Below are 20,259 nucleotides of genomic sequence, written 5' to 3'. Positions count from 1 at the left end.
ACACACCTCGCTCCTAGTTCATATTGTAACACACCTCGCTCCTAGTTCATATTGTAACACACCTCGCTCCTAGTTCATATTGTAACACACCTCGCTCCTAGTTCATATTGTAACACACCTCGCTCCTAGTTCATATTGTAACACACCTCGCTCCTAGTTCATATTGTAACACACCTCGCTCCTAGTTCATATTGTAACACACCTCGCTCCTAGTTCATATTGTAACACACCTCGCTCCTAGTTCATATTGTAACACACCTCGCTCCTAGTTCATATTGTAACACACCTCGCTCCTAGTTCATATTGTCCCTCGCTCCTAGTTCATATTGTAACACACCTCGCTCCTAGTTCATATTGTAACACACACCTCGCTCCTAGTTTGCCGTATTAAATCCATTTAGCCTCATTGCCACTAATGGACTTGTTTTTTATTTAATAGACTGACTTCTTAATTACCTAGTTCATATTGTTTCTCGAGGGGTATCTGTTGTAGGCTCATAATATAGTGAAATTACATGTTTCATGTTGGATACAAATTCCCTGTAATAATAACTCTACCTGGTTTGTAAGAACACTACTTTGGCGATAGCAGTTGTAGATACACTAATGTTGGAAACAAATTCCTCTGATCATTTTCTTCATGATTTCTTACAGATGAATTCTAAAGTATCAAACTTCAACTAATAAATTATTAATTATTTTTCTACTTTCTTCTAATTTTTGCATGAAAACTTTTACTAAACGTTTTTGAACAAAAAACACTCCCAAGATACAATTTGTCAGAAATATAAATATCAGATAAAAGATAGTTCCTTGATCAATACAAACAGATAGCTGGAGTGCAAATAACAACCAGCAAACTAAAACAACCAGTAACAGAGTACCCAAAATCTGCTGATGAGGTCTCCTACAATTTTGGAAAAAAATTGCTTGCGCTCTTGGTCCAGTGGAAAAAGACACCGCGTAAAAATCCAACCGGCACTGGTTCGAGAACCGCAAGCAGAACTAATTGGAAATCACATTATTGCTGGGTGTGGTATGGACTTCAAGTTTCATGGTGTGCCCCCACAAATGGACTTTTTTGTTCTCGCATTGCCTCTGCTTGATAACAGAGACCAGGTATCGCTACTAACCACACGAATTCTGAATATGTCGGACAATGCTTGCAGGAATATATGCAAGTAGAATCAATATGCTGAACATCCAGACAAACTACAGTCATTTCTCCTATCCATTACCAACTCTAGCTTCCTCCATAAACCACATAGTAAGCGTTGTAGCAGTTTAGCCAGACTCATGTTTAACCGGATGTGCTCTTTAATTTCTGTTCTGCTGTTAGCATACATGGGAAACCCCACCTCGACATACAACCCTTGAATGTATGTACTCTAACATTTCTGTGTGTTTGGATATCTGCTGCATACAGGAAACTATTGTGATGACGCCTCTGGCAAAGCAGAATACCATCTATTAGATATCGTTTTCACAGAGAAGGACCTTCTCACACTTCAGTCTCATATGCCTCGAAGATCGTTTATTCATATTGCACGTTCATGCCAAGCCTCTTGTTCATAATGTAACACAGCTGTTCAAGGAAAGAAAAAATCGATTTCTCACTTCCACACCATGTAGAGGAGAATGCAGAAATGAGCCAAAAAGGCATCATCAAGCCGTGGCAAACTACATTGATGCCGCCCATCTATTCGCACGGCACATCTACTAGTGATTTTTTCTTATATAGCTCCTTAGCTCTAATGTTTTGTTGCACCATCTGTGTTTTTCTTCTTTGAATTGTTCAACAAAAAGTTTGTCTTTGCGTGTCTTGGAGATATCATGACACGCTCCAGATCATCCTAGTGATGTAAGGAAAAGTCTAAAGATACGAAAGAGTGGGCGTCTTGTGGATCCTGTTTTGAAAGGTTGTTGACAATCTGAAAATCGTGCCGTTCTCGCGGAAGGCGGCGATACAAGGATCTAAACGGATATAAACAAGCGGCTCCATTCTATTACACTCAATTGAAAGGTTCTGCCTCTCCCCTCCCCTAGGTTCCGCTCTGTTAAATTGGGGATGCTGATGGTAGTACAAAGTGCTGAAACAATGCTGGTGTGTTGCGTTACGGTAAACTGCCTATAAAAATGCTGGGAGAACTGAGGTATTTGGACTAACACCTCAAAAGAGGTTTCACCGTTTCAGAAAAAAGCAAAAAAAAAAACAGGTTTTTTCCAAGTCGACAAGATAGGCCTGCTTATCTCTGGGCCGAATATAAACATGAGCGTAATGCAAGAGCTCTCCCTAGTGTACCAAATATGGAGAACCAACTCATGTTTATTTGCAGTTTCTATTATACAGCTTTTCGTTTCTTTTTTTTTTCTTCTCACAGTATTTAAGTTTTCTCTTATCTGAATGTACCTCAATTTTCAGGATCCTATTTTTTTTTCTTTTTTTTTTGACAACAATTTTTTTTAAGTGAACGTCAGTTCCTTCCTTTTGCTGAATTTGCAGGTCTATAACTTTCAAATGTCTTTTCTTCTCCTATACAGACAGCTCATCTTGTCGTGAAGGTAGCTTTTCTAGTGATAAAACCAATGTTTCTCGATACAGTCGTCAGTAATGCTGAATATGCTACTCCGTTAAGTAACGACGACGAGGTTATCAGAGGTTTAGGTTACAAACCAGAGTTTAAGAGAGATCTTTCCCTATGGGCCACATTCAGTGTCTCGTTTTCAGTCCTAGGACTCATTCCATCTGTTGCCTCAACCATGTGGTACTCTATTGCCTATGGCGGTAATGCAGGTTTGACATGGGGTTTTTTGATTGGATTGACAGGTGTGATGGCCGTATGCCTGTCCATGTGTGAAATTGCAAGTGCATACCCGACTTCAGGAGGTCTATACTATGCAACTGCCATGCTATCACCACCTAAATATAAAGCTCTTTTTTCGTGGATTGTTGGTTGGTCTAACTATTTTGTTCAATTGACCGGTGGTCCTGCTGTTGGCTGGTCTTGTGCAAGTATCATCTTGGCTCTTCACTCAATGATGGATCCTTCTTATGTCAACAAAACCTGGCACACGTATTTATTGACGATTTCGATCACTTTCACATGCGCCTGTATTGCATCACTTCCAACAAGATGGATTGCTCGTGTCAACTCTTTCACTTCTCTTTTGAATATGGCCTTCTTGTTTATTTCTTGGATCATCATATTGGCTGCTAATAACAGAACGAACCTAGGATACTCCAAGTTCAACGATAATCGAACTGCTTGGGGGATTGACAACTTCACCGATTGGCCCGACGGAGTGTGTATTCTAATGACCTTCCTAGCGGTTATTTGGACAATGTCCGGTTTTGATATCCCCTTCCATATAGCTGAAGAAAGTTCAAACGCCCAAATCTCAACCCCAAGGGCAATCTTTATGACCGCAAGCATTGGGGGTATACTCTGTTTTGTCTATCAGTTATCTATCGCCTACACAATCATCAATGTTGCGGAAGTTGTTGAGAGTGAAATAGGCCAACCATACATTTCATATTTGGCACAAGTATTGGACCAAAAATCATGTTTAGCTTTGGCTTCGTTCTCTGTTATTCTAACATTCTCAATGTGTTTCACCTCCATGATTGCGTGTTCCCGAGTGTTGTTCTCCTACTCCAGAGACAACTGCTTCCCAATGTCTCATATTTGGTGCCATGTGAACACCAAGACCCAAACGCCAGTCAATGCTGTGTGGATGAATTGGTTCATCGGTGCTTGTTTGGATACGCTAATGTTTGGCGGTGTTGCAATCGATGCCATTTTCTCATTGGGTGCCATTGGCTCCTTCATCTCCTTTACGGTTCCAACATTGCTAAGGATTACATATGCCAGAAAAACATTTGTCCCAGGCCCATGGAACCTAGGTAAGTGGACTTATGTGAGTGGCTGGTATGCCGTCTTGTTTGTTCTTCTAATGATCCCGATTTTGAACCTTCCCCAATACAGGGGTAAAAACTTGACGCCTGAATTAATGAACTGGACCTGTTTGGTCTATTACGGTGCAATGAGTCTTGCAATTGCTTGGTATTTTATCTATGCGCATAAAATCTTCAAGGGCCCAAAGAGCAACATTACAAACACTGTTATACCAAACTATGAAGAAAAAGATGAAGCAGTGGACGAAGTGGTGGTTGGCACCGATGATTCTAAAGACATTCACCGAGCTGACACAGAAACGTCCAGTGGTCTGAACGGTAGCTTATCTGATAATCTTTCAAAGAGGCACACACTTAAGGAAGTGTAACTTTCCAACGTTTGTCCACACTCTTTTGTCTAAGAACATATACATACATCTATACATATTTAATACTAACGATTCCATTTAAACGTGCCCACAAATGTGGCGTTGATGTAATGAGAGCCTTACGGACTTTAGGGATTCTGCGGAATTGGGTGACTAATCACAAAGTATTGATGCTTCTGAGAGATTGGGGGGAGTCCAGTACACTTTCAAAAAAGCCGAAATGGTCTGACAACTGCAGATACTTCCCCCCCTCCTTTCATGCAAAAGCCAATTTTCGGAATTAAAAACAGAAAGAGGTAAAACAATCCGATCCAGCATGGATAAACAGCCAATTTAGCCTATAAGATAACCGTCGCTATAGAAATGTGGCTTTTATCGCTTCAACATCCACAGCGATAATGAAATCAGTATTTAACCAAACGAGCCTGCAAACCATAGGATATCCTCAGTACAAAACTGACGCTTATCGCTTTTATGGCTTCACTATCTCTCAGTAGAAGTTTACCAATTGGGTGGTAGATTGAGACCATTACACCCACTGGAGAGTCTCCCAAGTTTGTATATGCAACTGTTATCAGCATCGTGAACTTATTATGACAAGAGTAAATAGTATCAAGAAGATTGCAATCATCGGAGCGGGTCCTGGCGGGCTGACTACGTTGAATGAGCTTTTACACACAGCATCGGATGGATCGAGTACCATTGTATCCCCAACATCCAATGGAATTCTCCCTGCTAATCCTGCATTTGAGGAGATAACAGTTTTTGAACAGAATGATAGTATTGGTGGTGTGTGGAACTACACCAAGGACACCGATCCAGCCTTTCCAGAGGACGCCAGTGACTATTCCAAGCCGCAATCATTAAGACCGCATTTGGTGGATCTTACTGATGACAAGGTCGAATCAGCTACCCTGGAGAAACCTGTGAAGATTCCACTCAACGAAAACTTTGATAAGAGGTGGAATAACAGCGCCGTCTATGACAATTTGTTTACCAACATTCCCAACTTTCTGATGAGGTTTTCAACTAGTTTTGGTGAGCCGCTTAAGATTGATAAGAACTCGTCAGTATACACTCCCTTTGCCACACATCAAAATGTTTTTAGGTACATTGCCGATTACGTGAAAAGGTACGATTTAGGAAAACACATCAGATTCAATTCAACAGTTGAGAAGCTCTATAAGAAGGGCGACAAGTGGTATATATCTGTGCTGAAATTTGATCCGAAAGACAACTCGGGGATCGTTTACACTGAGACTTTCGATGCTGTTGTGATTTCCACAGGGAGGTTCAATTTTCCTTTCTATCCCAAAATCGAGGGTTTACAAGCGTTTCATAGGCAGAATCCTAATGTTCTTATGCATGCCAAATCTTTTAGAAGTTCTGCTGGATTACGGAACAAAAAGGTCTTGATTGTCGGAAGTAACATCAGTGGAATTGACCTCTCGCAGTATCTAATTCCAATCGCCGAATTACACATTTCAAGCAACAGCAAGCATGCATCAAATAATGCAGAGTCGGGAGAGCTAGAGAAACAGAAACAAGACTGGGTGGAGAAGGTGTTTGCAGATGACGCAATTCGATGGATCAAACATGGAAGGATTTCCAAAATAGCTGGCACAACTGTTGAGTTTGAGGACGGCACCTCAGAGTCTGATTTTGATAAGATTATTTTTTGTACTGGGTATCACCTCAGCTATCCGTTCTTAGATATTCCTGAAAACAGGGATAGACATTACATTTCACTCAGCTCAGGTTTTAGCGGCAATCCGAATTATGCGTTGACCAAGGTGGACAACTTATATCTTTATACCTTCACTATTGAAGATCCCACTCTTTGTCACACTGGTCTTGTTCAAAATCCGTTGTTTTTTCTGACATCGGAGGCAAACGCTGTTGCCATAGCTGGTATTTGGTCAGGAGCAAGTAAGTTGCCTTCGGTGGAAATGCAGAAAAAGTTTCTAGAGGATAGGATAGAGGGTAAGAAATGGGGGTTTCAGACTTATACAGAGAGCAGTATCAGGGATTTCATCGGACAATGCTACGACCTTGCTCCGAAGAATAGGTTCAATTTTCTTCCATATGTTAATGAAGGAGACGTTGAAAAGGCACATCGTGTGCTTCCCGACCTGTTTTACAAGTTTGCTACTGGAGATTTGAATCAATTCGATCCATCAATTCGGTATGCCGAATCAACACTGTGACCAACTGAATACACACGCATATCTAGATCCACATACAATTGCACGTTTTTTTTTTGGTGGTTAATCCTTAGGTGCAAATGGATAGTTTTCAAATCATCTATTAGACATTAGTATTTATTATACAGGAATCATATATATATATATATATAAACCATAAACCAAAATGGTGAATTTAAATGCAGGTGAGCGGGAAATCTATAAAGGATAAATGAAGTTTTTATTTTCCAGATCTGTCAAGTCTAAGAGGGCAGTGTCAACTTCAATTTCACCGTTGGATCCATCACTAACAAAACCTCTTTCCTTACCCTCAGTTTCAATAATGTGTTTTCTATAGTTGTTTCTTCTATGCAAAATATACCAAATGATCAAGGCCAGAATCGGTGCAAAAAAGAAGGAGAGAACAATCTGCACTATCCACGCTGGTATAAATCTTGGTGCGTCTTTAGATCTCCATAGCTGAGGTGAAATGATATTCGCTACACCATAGGAAACCATAATCATGGCATTTCTGGTGATCTTTTTAGTATAACCAGAGCACGTTGTTGAATTCCAAGAAAACATTAGCATGAAAGGAATACCAAAAAGAGGAGAGGCCAAGCATAGCATACCTAGTAGTGCAATCTTTCTATCCCAAGGCAACGAAGCAACGGCAATGGAAGCAGCCAATGATGGCATTGTCCAAAAGAAAACCGAAAACCCTGTAAATCCAGGTTTATAAAATAAGAAAGTAGTAGCCACGATACAACAAGCAGCCGCAAATCCACCTGAGGCAACGGAAACCAAAGTAGAATCCAAATTGTTAACACGACCAATTCCCTCGAAAAGTAGGTTTTGTTGATACGGTAGGTTGTTTGCCAATTGTTGAGTCAAGAAAAAGAAGAAAAATAACCAAGAAATTGGGTCCAACAGAGCTTCTCTGATTTGATATTTCTTGATAACTTTTTGCTCAATCGACGCACCAGTTGTAGCTTGGACTCTTCTAATAACCCAAACCTTTTCCTTTGTGGACAAAAATTTAGCATCTGTTGGATTATTAGGATAAATCAAAAAAATCACAATAGTCCACAGGAACGTACAGCCACCAATGATAATCATAAACAACTTCCAAGTCGGAACAGAGGACTTTGCGTACAAGATACCATAAGCAATAAACCCAACAGGAATGGTGACACCAAGACAAGTGGAGTAGAACAGTGGAGCAGTTGCTGCCTTCTCACGTGCAGTTAAAAACTGACCCATTGTGGTGTTGAGCATTGGAACAGCAACACCTTCGACAAACCCTAGAAAGAACCTCAAAGCATATATGCCTTGATAATTGAAGGCCGTACAGTGTAAAAAGATGATCATACTCCAACAGAAGGAAGTTATGGTTAATAATTTCCCGAGGGGGAATTTTTGGACCAATATCAGGTTGACTTGGCCCACAATATAACCGACGTAGAACAGCGTAGAGGAATTGTTGTATTTGTTCTGATCCATATGTGTATCCTCCCACATGCCGAATATCGACGAATACGAGAGAGTTGCCTTATCTGCATAGAGCAACAAATTAGTGAATGCCGTTAAGAAGAGAATGATAGAAACGACTTTCCTTGATAGCCTTTTTTCCTCTTCTGGCGTTATTTCAGGAACTTCGGCATCGTATTTCTCTAAGAATGCAAGAGTGATATCGGCGTCTCTTGAGTTGATGTGCTTCTCCCTATCCGCTTGAGTAAGCTGAGTTTTAAGATCCTCACTATTTTTTTCACTGAAACTTGACTCTGACATAACTGGTTAGCAAAGAATGGAGCAACAGCAGACTGGTGGAAGAAGACCACAAACACATCTTCTATACCTTGTTGTAACTCCAACACGAAATAGACATTTCAAAATCAAGGAACAGGCCTATATTTATCTCTTTCCAGGATTTTTTTTCTTCATACATTGACAAGACCCTCTTAATAATGGGAAAAAACTGTGGCGCTTGCATATGCTCTACGTTTTTTTTTATTTTTTTATTTTTTTTTTCTCCGACTATCAAACGGCTTGGGAAGATCCCTACATGGCTGACTAACAAATCAAACATCCCAACCAAAGCCAAGAATGAGGTACTATAGCCCTCCAGTCATACCTGCGAGAAACTCCAGTATATCCGGACAAGGAGGGGGAGCTTATCTGGCATCTGCCATTCATACAGAAAATACACTGGAGTTTCCGTTTTACTTGGCCAGATATGCGATAACACTCTGATTGAACATTTATTTTCACCTCTTTGAGCACCAAAATGTGGCATCTCACAATATAGTACACTACGTTATACTTAATTGCACTACACCGTTCCTGTCCCTGTGCCTGTTTCTTCCAGAGAGACTAGACAATAACTCCGAGATGCTGTTGACAGAACAACTGTAAACGTTTGCGGCGTCGTTGACTTTGTGAACCTTCACTGGGGGTGCACCCCCTCCCCCCCTCTCTGATAGAGTTGGGTCTCTCAAATAGGCAGGAGCAGCTTCTCTGCACGGAATTGCGCGCGGGCACGTGACATGGGCGATTTTTTTCATTTTTTATATTATGTTCTTAATACCGAAGATTAGATAGCGGGAGACATGCCGTTAACGGCCAGGTTAGGTTGATTGATAATGTGTCACACAACCACATAATTGGATAGGTGATAGGTATCCACCCAACTATGGAAATGTTTGTAATGGACTACTAGTAGAGTGTGTGTTTCTTTCTTTTTCATTGATCTGATCCAATACCTTGTTCTGTTATTCTAGTTTCCCCGTCAAGTTGGAGATCCGGTATAGTGTAATCAGTGATTTGGTTAATTTGGTATAGCTGTTTACCACATGAGCATCAACAAGGTCATTAAATCCGTTGCCGTTATAGGAGGGGGTCCTGCAGGTATTGCCTGTGTGAACGAGCTTGTGCATGTTTCTCAGAACGGCCGCTCTCTCCTTGAGACCTGTGTGAAACCCGTAACTACAGCGTTCGACAAGGTGGTTTGCTTTGAGCAAAACTCCAAACTAGGAGGCGTTTGGAATTTCTTTAAAGAGCCCGATGCCCAATTACCGCCTCTGCATGCTCTGAATAGAGGTACTTACAATAAGCCGGATGGAATATACGAGCGTCCGTCAATACCAAACAGGAAATCGTTGCAGAGTGCAACCAGAGAACATCCTTTTGTCAGGTTAAGTGAGAAGACTCTGTCAGAGGAGCATCGGTGGCATAGAAATGCCGCATACAAAGATCTGTTTACAAATGTTCCAGAGAAGTATATGAGGTTTTCTTATACGCCAATGGAGAACCTCAGTAGAGGCAGATATTTGGAGCCGTTAGTATCAATGGATGATATTACCGATTATCTGGAGAGGGTGATTGAGAGATACGATTTGAGGAGGCATTTCCGTGTCAATTCTGGAGTGGAAAGAATTGAGAAGGTTGTCAAAGAAAATGGACAGGAGAAATGGCTGCTGACAATCAGAGAGAAAACTCCAAGTACCAAAGTTGAACAGTGGTACACCGAGGAATTTGATGCTGTTGTTGCAGCAAATGGGCACTGTAATGTTCCCTTTATACCTAAAACGGAAGGTCTGAACGAATTCGTTAGGAAATATCCCAATGTGGTCAAGCACAGCAAATCGTATAGGGATGCAAACGATTACAGAAATTCCAAAATTCTACTTTGTGGGTCTGGTACAAGCAGTGCAGATTTGTTGCAATACTTATCACCAGTTGCTAAGGGTGTTACCGTTTCCCAGAGATCCGAGAGTGTCTATCCATGGATCGTCGATTGCTTCAAGATGGTGTCGAATGTTCAATTCAAACCTAGGATTTCCAAGTATTTACACGAAACAGGTGAAGTTATGTTTGAAGATGGCACGGTTGGCAAATATGACCATGTTATCCTATCCACTGGTTACCACTACCATTTCCCATTTTTGAACCCTGAAGATGAGCTGGTCAAGATCTACGATCATCATGAGAACAATAGTCCAGTATCTAAAATAGGTAACCTGTATCTCTACACCTTTTCCACCATAGACAATTCGTTTGCCACTGCAGGGATTCCGACCTTTGGACTGATGTTTCACGGGATGGAATACAGTGCAGCTGCAATTGCAGGTGTTTTTTCTGGTTCTAAAAGACTACCCGATCTGAAGGACCAAATACAATGGGATGAATACCGCACAAAGAGAAAAGAGCCCGAAGTTCCTCACCGGTTCCAAGGCTTCTTTTTGGATAAAGCTGAGGAGCAGCTACTGAACCCGCTGTTCAGTCTGGCGCCAGAAGGGAGAACAAACCCCTTACAAAGGGATAGATGGAGATCGTCAGAAGTTGATGCGTCAACACCGGCTTTAATCAAGGCATTCAGGTCTCTCGTTAGCGGGAAGTGCAAGCCTGCTGAACTGTTGAAGTGAACGTAGAAAGAAGGGTCTGTTTATATTATTAAAAGTATGTTAGAGTATTGTATCGAGTTTCCTTATCTAAATCGCCATTATTAGGATAGATACTTTCGACCATCTTGGTTCGAGAGGGGAAGCGTTTGTACCCTTACCACAATCTCCATTCCAAAATGCAGAACTATTCAAGACCAGACTTAATACAAGAACAAAACCTCCTGTTTCCTTAAGATGCACCTTTACATCGGGGCGACATCCTTTCTTCCCCAACTACTCCAAGTTCATGCCACAACGTGGACCATTGTCGTAGTATTGGAATCTCAAATAGAGAGGTGAGCGGATGCACTGCCTTGGAATCTGATCACGGAGAATTGGAGGAGAATTTGGATGGAAGTTGGTGTCTCTTATCGATATCTCTCTTCTCCATGTTCCAAGACCTCCCCCCCTTCCCCCTCTCCCGTCTACTGTGCCGATTTCCCGCTTACAATGTCTGCAGAGTCTCTAGTTACAAAGGAAGAGTACGAATTACTGAAAACCACGGTTCTCAAGGCACAAGAGATTGCGTACTGCCCCTACTCGAAGTTTCGTGTTGGATGTGCCATTCTAGCAGAGTCTGGTAAGCTTTACACTGGATGTAACGTTGAGAATGCGGCATACACAGCAGGCATCTGTGCGGAGCGGACTGCCATGTCTAAGGCTGTGAGTGAAGGCGATAGAGTGTTTAAGGCTATCGCCATCGTCACCGACTCCCCAACGTGTTCATCTCCATGCGGTGTATGTAGACAATTCATTCGTGAGTTTTCCGGTGCAAACCAAATCGGCAAGAAAAAATTGCAACTCCCAATTATCATGTTCAATAACGACACTTCAAAGAGCACTATAAAGACGCTAGACGAGTTACTCCCAAATAGTTTTGGGCCAGAAGACCTTGGATTTTAGAGAGTCGATTGATTGAGACAGGGCTATTGTAAAACAAAAAAAAAAAATACATAACGATTGTGATGATATATAGTGTTCGGTAGTTAACCAGTGAATCAATCAATCATATTTGGAGTATTCGGGCTTCCAATACTTGCGCAAGGTGCCATACGCTTTGCCCAATTCTGAGATCTTGGATACTTCAGAAGCTTCTAACTCCCAACCAAACACACCCTTTAGTTCTTGTAGACGTTCTACTTTGGAAGTGGTTGTAATTGGAATGACGTTTGTTTGAATGACCCACCTGAGTAAGATCTGGGTGTTTGTCTTACCATACTTTGCACCCAATTCTTCCAAGTACTTTGCAAACTCCAATCCCTTGCCCTGAGTCAAATCACCGCTGGTGATAGGTGCAAGCGGGGAATACGCTTCCACTGCAATGTTGTGAGATTGGCTGAACTCAACGATTCCGGGAGTCTGGTTTTGCAAAAACGCATTGTACTCGATTTGGTTGACCTCTGGATCTGTTGCAGTAGTACCAATGATTTCCTTGAGATCTTCAACACCGAAATTGGAAACACCGATTCTTTTGGCTAACCCTTCGTCCTTTGCCTGCTGTAGATACTTCCAGGCCTCCTTTAAATCAAAACCATGGCTTTCCTTCTTGATAAACGGCGCATGAAGTAGATACAAATCAACATAGGAAGTGTTCAACTCTTTGACCAAACTCTTGATTCTTTCATAAGGATTGGAAAATGGTGAATGTGCACTGTAGCTTCCATCACCGGCATAGTATTTGTCAGTGATGAATATATCTTCACGCTTGACCCCGCCACCAACCAACTGTTTCAAGGCATCCCTCAATTCGGCGTCGTTGCCATAAACCTCAGCAGAGTCCAAGTGCACAAAACCCTCCTTCACTGCTGTGGTGAAGATCTTGACTAGCTGCTCGTTGACAGGAGCATGCTTGTCCTTCTTATAATAATAAGTGCCTGATCCAATACCAATCAATGGGATTCCCGATTTGTCTGTTGGAAGTTTGAAAGTCATCTTGTTTGTCCTGTTTTGTGTGGTCTAGAGAGTGGCGAAGGAACAAAGCAGCTGTTTATCGGTGAGAAAAAGTGTACACGTCCTCTCCTACTTATAAACTGAGAAAATCACCTTTGTTGATTACTAATTCCCACCAACAACTCCGAACGTTGTTTATGTGGCTCACGAGTCTGGTTAGTCACCACCACATTTACACAACTAGTCGAGAGTATTTACATGAAATCCACACTGTGCAACAGAACTAACCACTCCGGTGCTACATTGAAAAGTGGAAGCGGCCCCATTGGCACATGAGATTACAATATAAACTAGGGCGTGCAATCATCTCCGTTTAAAACAAAACCTGGGACGCCAAACTTTCCTTTCCTTCGGGTATGTATGCATTGTCGTCGGTCTGATCACACTTTCGAGAATATCCGCCAAACCATCAAATAGCAGGATCGTACTGAGCCATCCTGCCTAAGTCAGGAATAGTTTAGTTTTACTTGAAGGTTGTAAAAAAAAAAAATTTACATGAATATTGGCCACTAGGACAAGAATGGTCTCATTTAGATATAAGAAAGTAAAAAAAATGTTTGAGCTGGAAAAAATATGCTACCTTTGGGAGGGGAAGTCTAGTAGAACATAACAAAAGCTATCTTCTGTTAATCAAGTACAGAAAAACCGAAAGTCACAAATTAAAATGAAATAGAGATCGTTGTGAATGGTATGTTGTGCTTTTGCGCCTCGTATTGTCAACTAGCGGGGTAAGATGGTCTATCGCCGATTTTTCAGACACTTTCCCCTTTGAGAAACCCAGGCTTTTGGAGGAAGGTTGCATACAATTTGGTTTTAGCTGAGTAGACCTTTAGGGATAATATGAGTGCACATATAATGGCATCTGTGCAATTCAGCAAACTTTAAGAGATGCACAAGGCAAAGGTGAAAAGCCAACTAATACAGCAGCAATCGGGGTTTTCTGCTTGATATTGATTCGTACCTCTTGCAAAACAATGGATTGTAGAAATCTCGCAACGGTCATTTACAATCCGTAAATTCAACTAATTCCCCTTCACATCTGATTGAGTATCATTGGAAAACACAACCGAAGACGAGCTGAACTGTTTTCCAACTAGTGCAACAATAGTTTGGAACAACCTGGGTATTTACTACTGGTACAGCATATACTAATAAGCCATTGCCATGGACAAATATTTCCAGCATTGGCGAATGAAGCATGGGAACTTTTGACAAAACTGACATTGTGTTTCCGAATGCCAAACCCATGGTGTGCGATTTCATCTGGAAGTGAAGAAGCGTTGTTTCACATTGCATTTCATTGGAGAGAGAGAGAGAGAGAGAGAGAGAGAGAGAGAGAGAGAGAGAGAGAGAGGAGAGAGAGAGAGAGAGAGAGAGAGAGAGAGAGAGAGAGAGACGTATCGAATATAAATATATATATATGTAAAAATGAATAATAATACAGAGGGTACTTTGTAGATAGAAACGAGGATCTTCACCACCCGAAGGATTCGGAGTGCAGGTATATTTCTTGCACATTGGTATTGTCAAATACTCGAGCCTGTAAGCTAGCAACCGAGTTCGACACCTGGGTCTTCATTGAATCAGATCCCGAAACAACAAACACATTCCTCGGCTGAAGTTTCTCTCCAGCGTCCTTAATTATATCCAAAACATTTGACTTCGCATTAACTATTGTAATTAGATCGGTCGAGGCAGGCTTTAGTGATAACTCCTCCTTAGATTCAGACTCTGATGACGAAGATTGTGAAAAGCTATCCCTCAAATGCTTCATGAACTCACTATCAGAACCAGCCATGTCTTCTTTGACGTGGATATTCACCCTAGCTGAACTTTGAAGAACCAAGTCCGAATAATGGGAAACTATTGTTTCCAATTCAGGTAAAATCCACTCAATGTTCTCCGACTGCCTGATAAACCAATCCAGTTGTACATATTCAGTGATTGATTCACCTTTTTTGATCTCCCGGCATGCTTCGTTCAAGAAAGGAATTATGGCCGAAATACCAGTGCCCGACGCCATCAAAAATACCGATTCAAATGATCCAGTCTGCCTGGAACATCCGCCATAGGGACCATCAATGTAGATATTGGATTCTGTGTATCCTGTATCAGGCAATTTATCATACAAATATCTTGTTAAGCCGCCTAGGCCACCCGTCTTCACCAGAAGTTTGATGTCACTGTCTCCTCTTGGCTCACAGATCGACAATATCGAAAAAGGATGGCTCTCAAGGCATCTCAAGCCTGGAATTTTGACAAACAAATGTTGACCAGGCGACCAACTGAAATCATTGGAATTTTCAACGACGATTTCAAAAAAATGCTCCTTCTCATTATTTGAAGTGAACCTTCTGATTCTACACTTGTTAGGCCTCAAAAATCCTCCATTGGGCCTTAGCATGCCCTTACGCACAGCCCTCCACAACAGTTGTGCAAACCAAAACACCACTGTAGCTACCAAATATTTCCAGGCATTTAACGAAGGATAAGCATGTATGAAAAGAGAAATGTACATTCCAATAGCGCAAATCCAGTGTATTTGCAGCCATAACTCGTACCACACTGCCCTAATGTAAGAATGCGAAAATATAGTCAAGACTGTCAGAAACACTAGTGGTGGAATACCGTTGACAAAGTATTTATTGTGAGATTGGAAGTAAGCAAGTCTTTCTGAACCACCTTCTCTATAGGCCTGTATATAAAAAGGAATCACATGAACCCATCCGAGAAAGCAGCACATAATTGATACCCATCTGTGATAGACATTTAGCTTCTCGTAGGAGATATCAGTGAGTTGTGAAATCAAGTTGGTCTTTCCAGATAAAATAATTATTATTGGGAGTAACGCCGTCGATTGTAGTCCAGTTCTCACAGCCAGTGGAGGTGAACCAAACCCACGGCATTCCCTGTACCAGTAGCCTGGAATGAAAGTGTAACAAAGCATAAACAGACACCCACCTGCAATTAATAAAAAATTTCCCAATGATGATGGTAATTGGAAAATATTGCAGATGAGCTTCGGAAGCCTTCTATATCCGACCCATCTGTTTATTGCAGCAGCCTTGTAATAGAAACGTTTTGCCAAATTGCTGTTTCCATTACTCAACCTGGAGGAGCAATCAGTAAAATGATACACGATTCTTTTGATGAAGAATAGAAATATAACAACAACACAAAAATATATCATGTAATGGCCATATGCTTCATTTGATGCCCAGCTGACTCTCTTTTGCGATAGAGCCTGAAGATGCTTATATTCATCAGTGCCCATATCTTTGATACACCACACTCCATTTCGGAAAAGGTCTTTTCCCGTCCAGACACTATGTGTTCCCATATTCATTTTACTTGGTTCATTTTTTCATTATTGGAACAACAGTCATTCATGAGTTCTTAGCTTGGAGGAAAAGAACCCATTTTTATACTTGGAAGTACAGAACAGCTATTGTCTGAATTGGTTTATGCAACGGAAAAAACTGCTCAAAGAGCAAATTAAACACAGTTTACCGTTGAAAATATCTTGTTCAACTGTCCACTTCCTAATCTGGAGTATTTTGCTCACTTTCAGAGGTTTTACAAATCCATCCAATGAAAACAGGAGCCAGCCGTTGTTACCCCAGAGACTCAGCAGCATGTTTATGCGGGAGATGCCATTGTACATCCACGGTCTAGATTAACCGTGTAATGATCTGAGGGAAATGTGACAATGGGTCAAAACAGAACAGGCACTTTTGCATACAGTCAAGTGTTCGTTTTGGAAACAAAATAAATGCTCCTTGTACTCTTGTAAAGTCCTTTGATGTCGGCGTTCATGAGGGACCCCGTATATAGGAGAGTTTACGATTCATTTAAATGGTAAGCTTAACTTTAAAATAAAGACGAAAAGCTGGGCCCATCGTGTCATGGTGAACTCCTTGAGTTAATGCTCCAGATGTAAGTTATCAATGGATAGCATATGTAATAGTTGTATGCTTTCCATGTGTTTTCAATTGGCAAACACAAATAAGCTTAAAGGGACACTAAGTACCAAAATATACATATAGTGTCCTTTGATCAGATTATCCATTTTAAAAGCATTGTACTTTTTGGGAGGAAACTAAAAAAAAAACAACAAGGACTTTTTCTTTCTTTTTAACTATAAACAATAGTATAGGTTGAGTCTACAGCAGACACAGGAATAGTGTCTACATCAGTTAAATCCAAAGTTTACTTTTACTTTCTAGTTACAGATGCTGAAAGAGGCCCTTGTGATCTGGAACGAGGTTTTTAACCAGACCGGTTTTATAGAAAGACTCGACATTTCTGACCACATCATTCTCCATATCTATGTGGGTTTCCAGCGTTGAACCACCAAAATGAGGCAGTGAAACAACCTGGGACATATTGACCAACTCTTGGTCTACATTGGGTTCATTTTCGAAAACATCCGACCCGTAGCTTCTGATTTTGCCACTTTTTATACCTTCCTTGATGGAGGCTTCATCCACAACTGCTCCTCTTCCGGTGTTGACAATGACCACGCCATTCTTCATATGGCCGATCAAATCGGCATTGATCAAATGGTATGTATTCTCATTGAGTGGGAGACTTATTGAAATGACATCACTCTTCGAAACCAGTTCTTCAATCGTGGAACAATATTCGGAGTCCTTTTCAAGCTCCGATGGTAACCTGCTTCTGTTGTAGTAAAGTATCTTTTTAACACCAAATCCAAGCAACCTGTCTCTGATAGCCCTACCAATGTTACCCATGCCCAAAATACCAATGGTTGCATGTTGGATGGACATTCCAATATTCATTCCATTCTTCCATTGGCCTTTCATTAGACTATCGTGTGCAAGCTGGAAATTCCTTGTTGTACTCAAGATCAAGAAGACGTTCGTATCTGCAGTAGCTGGCGCAACTGCATCCGAAACATTGGATAGTTGGATCCCCAGCTCTCCACAGGCAACCGCATCGATTCTATCGTATCCTGCAGCCGAATGCGCAATCCCCTTCACCTGGGTATGCTTCTTGATCAGCTCTAACAGCCCTCTGTTGAACGGACCAGTGACTATATCCGATTTCCAAGTATGCGAGATGAAGTTCAGGTCCTTGTACTTGCCACTCTCCAGCTCCAAAACAAACTCTTGTGGAGTCGATGCTTCGGTTTCCACTATAGTGACATTTTCGTTTTCCTCCTCAAACTTCTTCCAGGCGGGCTCACTATGAAAGACTGGACTTAGCTTCAACACTTTGAAGGGCTTCCCCGTATCCCAGAATGACATAGCTTCCTGTCTTCTACCAACTCAAGTTAATCCTTAGCTTTACTTTCATGCAAAACAGATCCCAAAAGGACAGAGAGCGGCACTCTTATCTCCGTGTTGAGAAGAACATCTCTCTTATCAATAAACGATAAACTTTGGTTGTTTCGGTAAGGTTGATTGGCTGCTTACTAATGGAATACAAACATCTAATGGAAAGCCACTACAGGGACGTATTTATGGTAATGTATGGCTGGTTTGGGGTTGGCTGTGTCCAGATACCATTGGCTATACGCCATGTGAAGTAAACATTATAGTAACAATAATAGTAATGGTGTGGTTGTATAAATGCCACGGTGACTCCACAGTTTTCCAGGATGAACTTCTTGCCCTACCCCCATTATTCTCCTTCTATAAAGAATCAACGAGACGTGCACTGATCTCTTTTTATTTACAGTGTTTGTACAAAGGCCTAGCAGAGTGACAGAGTCGTACGAAAAGACCATGACAGCCTCTGACCCTTGTCCGTTATCAGCATTTCTTGCAGATCGAACCAAAATCAGAAGACACGGATACTTTGCAATCAATGTACCTTCCGTTGGGAACCCACATCCAGAACCAATTGAGTTGATTGGCGGCTTGCCCAACCATGGGTTCTTCCCCGTAACTGCTGCTCGGATCGAGTTGAGAGACCGGCCCTTTGAGGCACATCAAAAGACAGTGGTTGAGACCGCCGTTGTTTCAAACGATCCAGACAAGGTGGACATCAAAACAGCCTTTCAGTATTCAAATTTGCAAGGTATCGATCCTTTACTAGGGCAAATCAAGGAGTTTGCCAGACGTGTAATCAAACCCTATGGACAAGATTGGGAGATTCTAGCTACGGCGGGCGCCCTAAATGGTATTGCAAGATGTTTTGATATCTTTGTCAATCCGGGAGATGTTGTTTTATTTGAGGAGTTTACGTTCACCCCCATGCTACGTCCGCTGGCCGACAAGGGCGGGATTGCCGTACCAATTCCATTAAAGGGAGTTCGGGGGAGCCATAATATCGACTACTACGAAGAGTTGAAGCATCTCTTGGAGAACTGGGAGACGGAGAAGCCTGGTTTACCAAAACCTAAGATTCTCTACACCATTCCCACGGGTCATAATCCTCTAGGACTATCACAAACTGTTGAAACCAAGAAAAAAATCTACAAACTGGCACAAGAACACAACTTTTTGATTTTGGAGGACGAACCATACGGATACTTGACTTTTGACAAAGTCGACGACGAGAGCACCAAGTATGATTTGAGCAACGACGAGTTCATCGATGCATTGACTCCCTCGTATATTTCCTTCGATACTGACGGTAGAGTTGTTCGCAATGAGACATTCTCTAAGATCTTCTCTCCCGGTTTACGTCTAGGGTTTGTAGTGATCAACAAGAGTTTTGTCAAACAGTTCCTCCTGAGTGGAGAAGTGACCATCAAGGCCCCAAGTGGATATTCACAGTTGTTTGTAAACAATACGATCCATCAGTTGGGTGGTATTGAGGGATGGATCCATTGGATCATCCAAGTGAGAAACGAGTACTTGAGAAGAAAGAATGCGTTTGTCAAGTCTGTCCAAGCCACTGAAGCAGCCAAGAGGGGGTATCTTGATGTCATTGATCCCGATTGTGGAATGTTTGTCTCCATTTACATCAACGTGGAGAAACACAGAGAGTTCAACGGATCCAATCACAAGCAAATACTCGAACAGTTCTACATCAAGGCAGCCGAAGCCGGTTATTTGGCGGTCTTGGGACACAACATGAGTGTAGATGAAGGGTATTCCGCTCCAAGAGCTACCTTTATTCGTAACGCCATCTCCTACGTGGACTCTCCACAAGTCTTTGAGGAGGCTGCATCCAGACTGAACACCGCCACCCTTGCCCTCTTCCAATAGACGAGCCGTTGCTGTATAAGAAGTACATACTCCTCTAAATACACTCTCCCTTGTCCCACCTTTAATAGTCTTCTTAGTCCTTTGTCCTTTGTCCTTTGTCCTTTGTCTTTTGTCCTTTGTCCTTTGTACTTTGTCCTGGTTCATGCACAACACAAAATTGGCGGCTCGGCTACTTTTTTTTGTTTTTCCCCATTTTTATCCTTCTCTTAGCGCCGTGCA

At 41.7% G+C, this 20,259-nt stretch overlaps 9 protein-coding genes across 9 annotated transcripts, besides 1 other annotated feature; 5 read left to right on the top strand and 4 right to left on the bottom strand.

The window, feature by feature from the left end:
* Nucleotides 1–364: a telomere.
* Nucleotides 365–2,586: 2,222 nt separating this feature from the next.
* Nucleotides 2,587–4,284, top strand: C5L36_0E05900 (uncharacterized protein; the record flags this gene model as incomplete). Its single annotated transcript, XM_029468152.1, has 1 exon — nucleotides 2,587–4,284. One exon carries the CDS (start codon nucleotides 2,587–2,589, stop codon nucleotides 4,282–4,284), a length of 1,698 nt encoding a protein of 565 aa, XP_029324012.1.
* A 593-nt stretch (nucleotides 4,285–4,877) lies between these two features.
* On the top strand, nucleotides 4,878–6,491 carry C5L36_0E05890 (uncharacterized protein; the record flags this gene model as incomplete). Its single annotated transcript, XM_029468151.1, has 1 exon — nucleotides 4,878–6,491. The coding sequence occupies one exon, from the start codon at nucleotides 4,878–4,880 to the stop codon at nucleotides 6,489–6,491; it is 1,614 nt and encodes a 537-aa protein (XP_029324011.1).
* A 195-nt stretch (nucleotides 6,492–6,686) lies between these two features.
* C5L36_0E05880 (uncharacterized protein) lies at nucleotides 6,687–8,258 on the bottom strand (the record flags this gene model as incomplete). Its single annotated transcript, XM_029468150.1, has 1 exon — nucleotides 6,687–8,258. The coding sequence occupies one exon, from the start codon at nucleotides 8,256–8,258 to the stop codon at nucleotides 6,687–6,689; it is 1,572 nt and encodes a 523-aa protein (XP_029324010.1).
* A 1,061-nt stretch (nucleotides 8,259–9,319) lies between these two features.
* C5L36_0E05870 (uncharacterized protein) lies at nucleotides 9,320–10,891 on the top strand (the record flags this gene model as incomplete). The annotated part of the gene is made up of 1 exon (XM_029468149.1): nucleotides 9,320–10,891. One exon carries the CDS (start codon nucleotides 9,320–9,322, stop codon nucleotides 10,889–10,891), a length of 1,572 nt encoding a protein of 523 aa, XP_029324009.1.
* A 369-nt stretch (nucleotides 10,892–11,260) lies between these two features.
* C5L36_0E05860 (uncharacterized protein) lies at nucleotides 11,261–11,812 on the top strand (the record flags this gene model as incomplete). Its single annotated transcript, XM_029468148.1, has 1 exon — nucleotides 11,261–11,812. One exon carries the CDS (start codon nucleotides 11,261–11,263, stop codon nucleotides 11,810–11,812), a length of 552 nt encoding a protein of 183 aa, XP_029324008.1.
* Nucleotides 11,813–11,911: 99 nt separating this feature from the next.
* On the bottom strand, nucleotides 11,912–12,841 carry C5L36_0E05850 (uncharacterized protein; the record flags this gene model as incomplete). Its single annotated transcript, XM_029468147.1, has 1 exon — nucleotides 11,912–12,841. The coding sequence occupies one exon, from the start codon at nucleotides 12,839–12,841 to the stop codon at nucleotides 11,912–11,914; it is 930 nt and encodes a 309-aa protein (XP_029324007.1).
* Nucleotides 12,842–14,333: 1,492 nt separating this feature from the next.
* C5L36_0E05840 (uncharacterized protein) lies at nucleotides 14,334–16,205 on the bottom strand (the record flags this gene model as incomplete). The annotated part of the gene is made up of 1 exon (XM_029468146.1): nucleotides 14,334–16,205. One exon carries the CDS (start codon nucleotides 16,203–16,205, stop codon nucleotides 14,334–14,336), a length of 1,872 nt encoding a protein of 623 aa, XP_029324006.1.
* An 880-nt stretch (nucleotides 16,206–17,085) lies between these two features.
* Nucleotides 17,086–18,129, bottom strand: C5L36_0E05830 (uncharacterized protein; the record flags this gene model as incomplete). Its single annotated transcript, XM_029468145.1, has 1 exon — nucleotides 17,086–18,129. The coding sequence occupies one exon, from the start codon at nucleotides 18,127–18,129 to the stop codon at nucleotides 17,086–17,088; it is 1,044 nt and encodes a 347-aa protein (XP_029324005.1).
* A 480-nt stretch (nucleotides 18,130–18,609) lies between these two features.
* On the top strand, nucleotides 18,610–20,040 carry C5L36_0E05820 (uncharacterized protein; the record flags this gene model as incomplete). The annotated part of the gene is made up of 1 exon (XM_029468144.1): nucleotides 18,610–20,040. The coding sequence occupies one exon, from the start codon at nucleotides 18,610–18,612 to the stop codon at nucleotides 20,038–20,040; it is 1,431 nt and encodes a 476-aa protein (XP_029324004.1).
* Nucleotides 20,041–20,259: the final 219 nt, after the last annotated feature.

The sequence above is a fragment of the Pichia kudriavzevii genome, chromosome 5 (assembly GCF_003054445.1).
Source record: "Pichia kudriavzevii chromosome 5, complete sequence".
Taxonomy (NCBI): Eukaryota; Fungi; Ascomycota; class Pichiomycetes; order Pichiales; family Pichiaceae; genus Pichia; species Pichia kudriavzevii.
The sequence above is the reverse complement of the archived record's forward strand: the minus strand, read 5'-3'. Positions and strand labels throughout refer to the sequence as shown.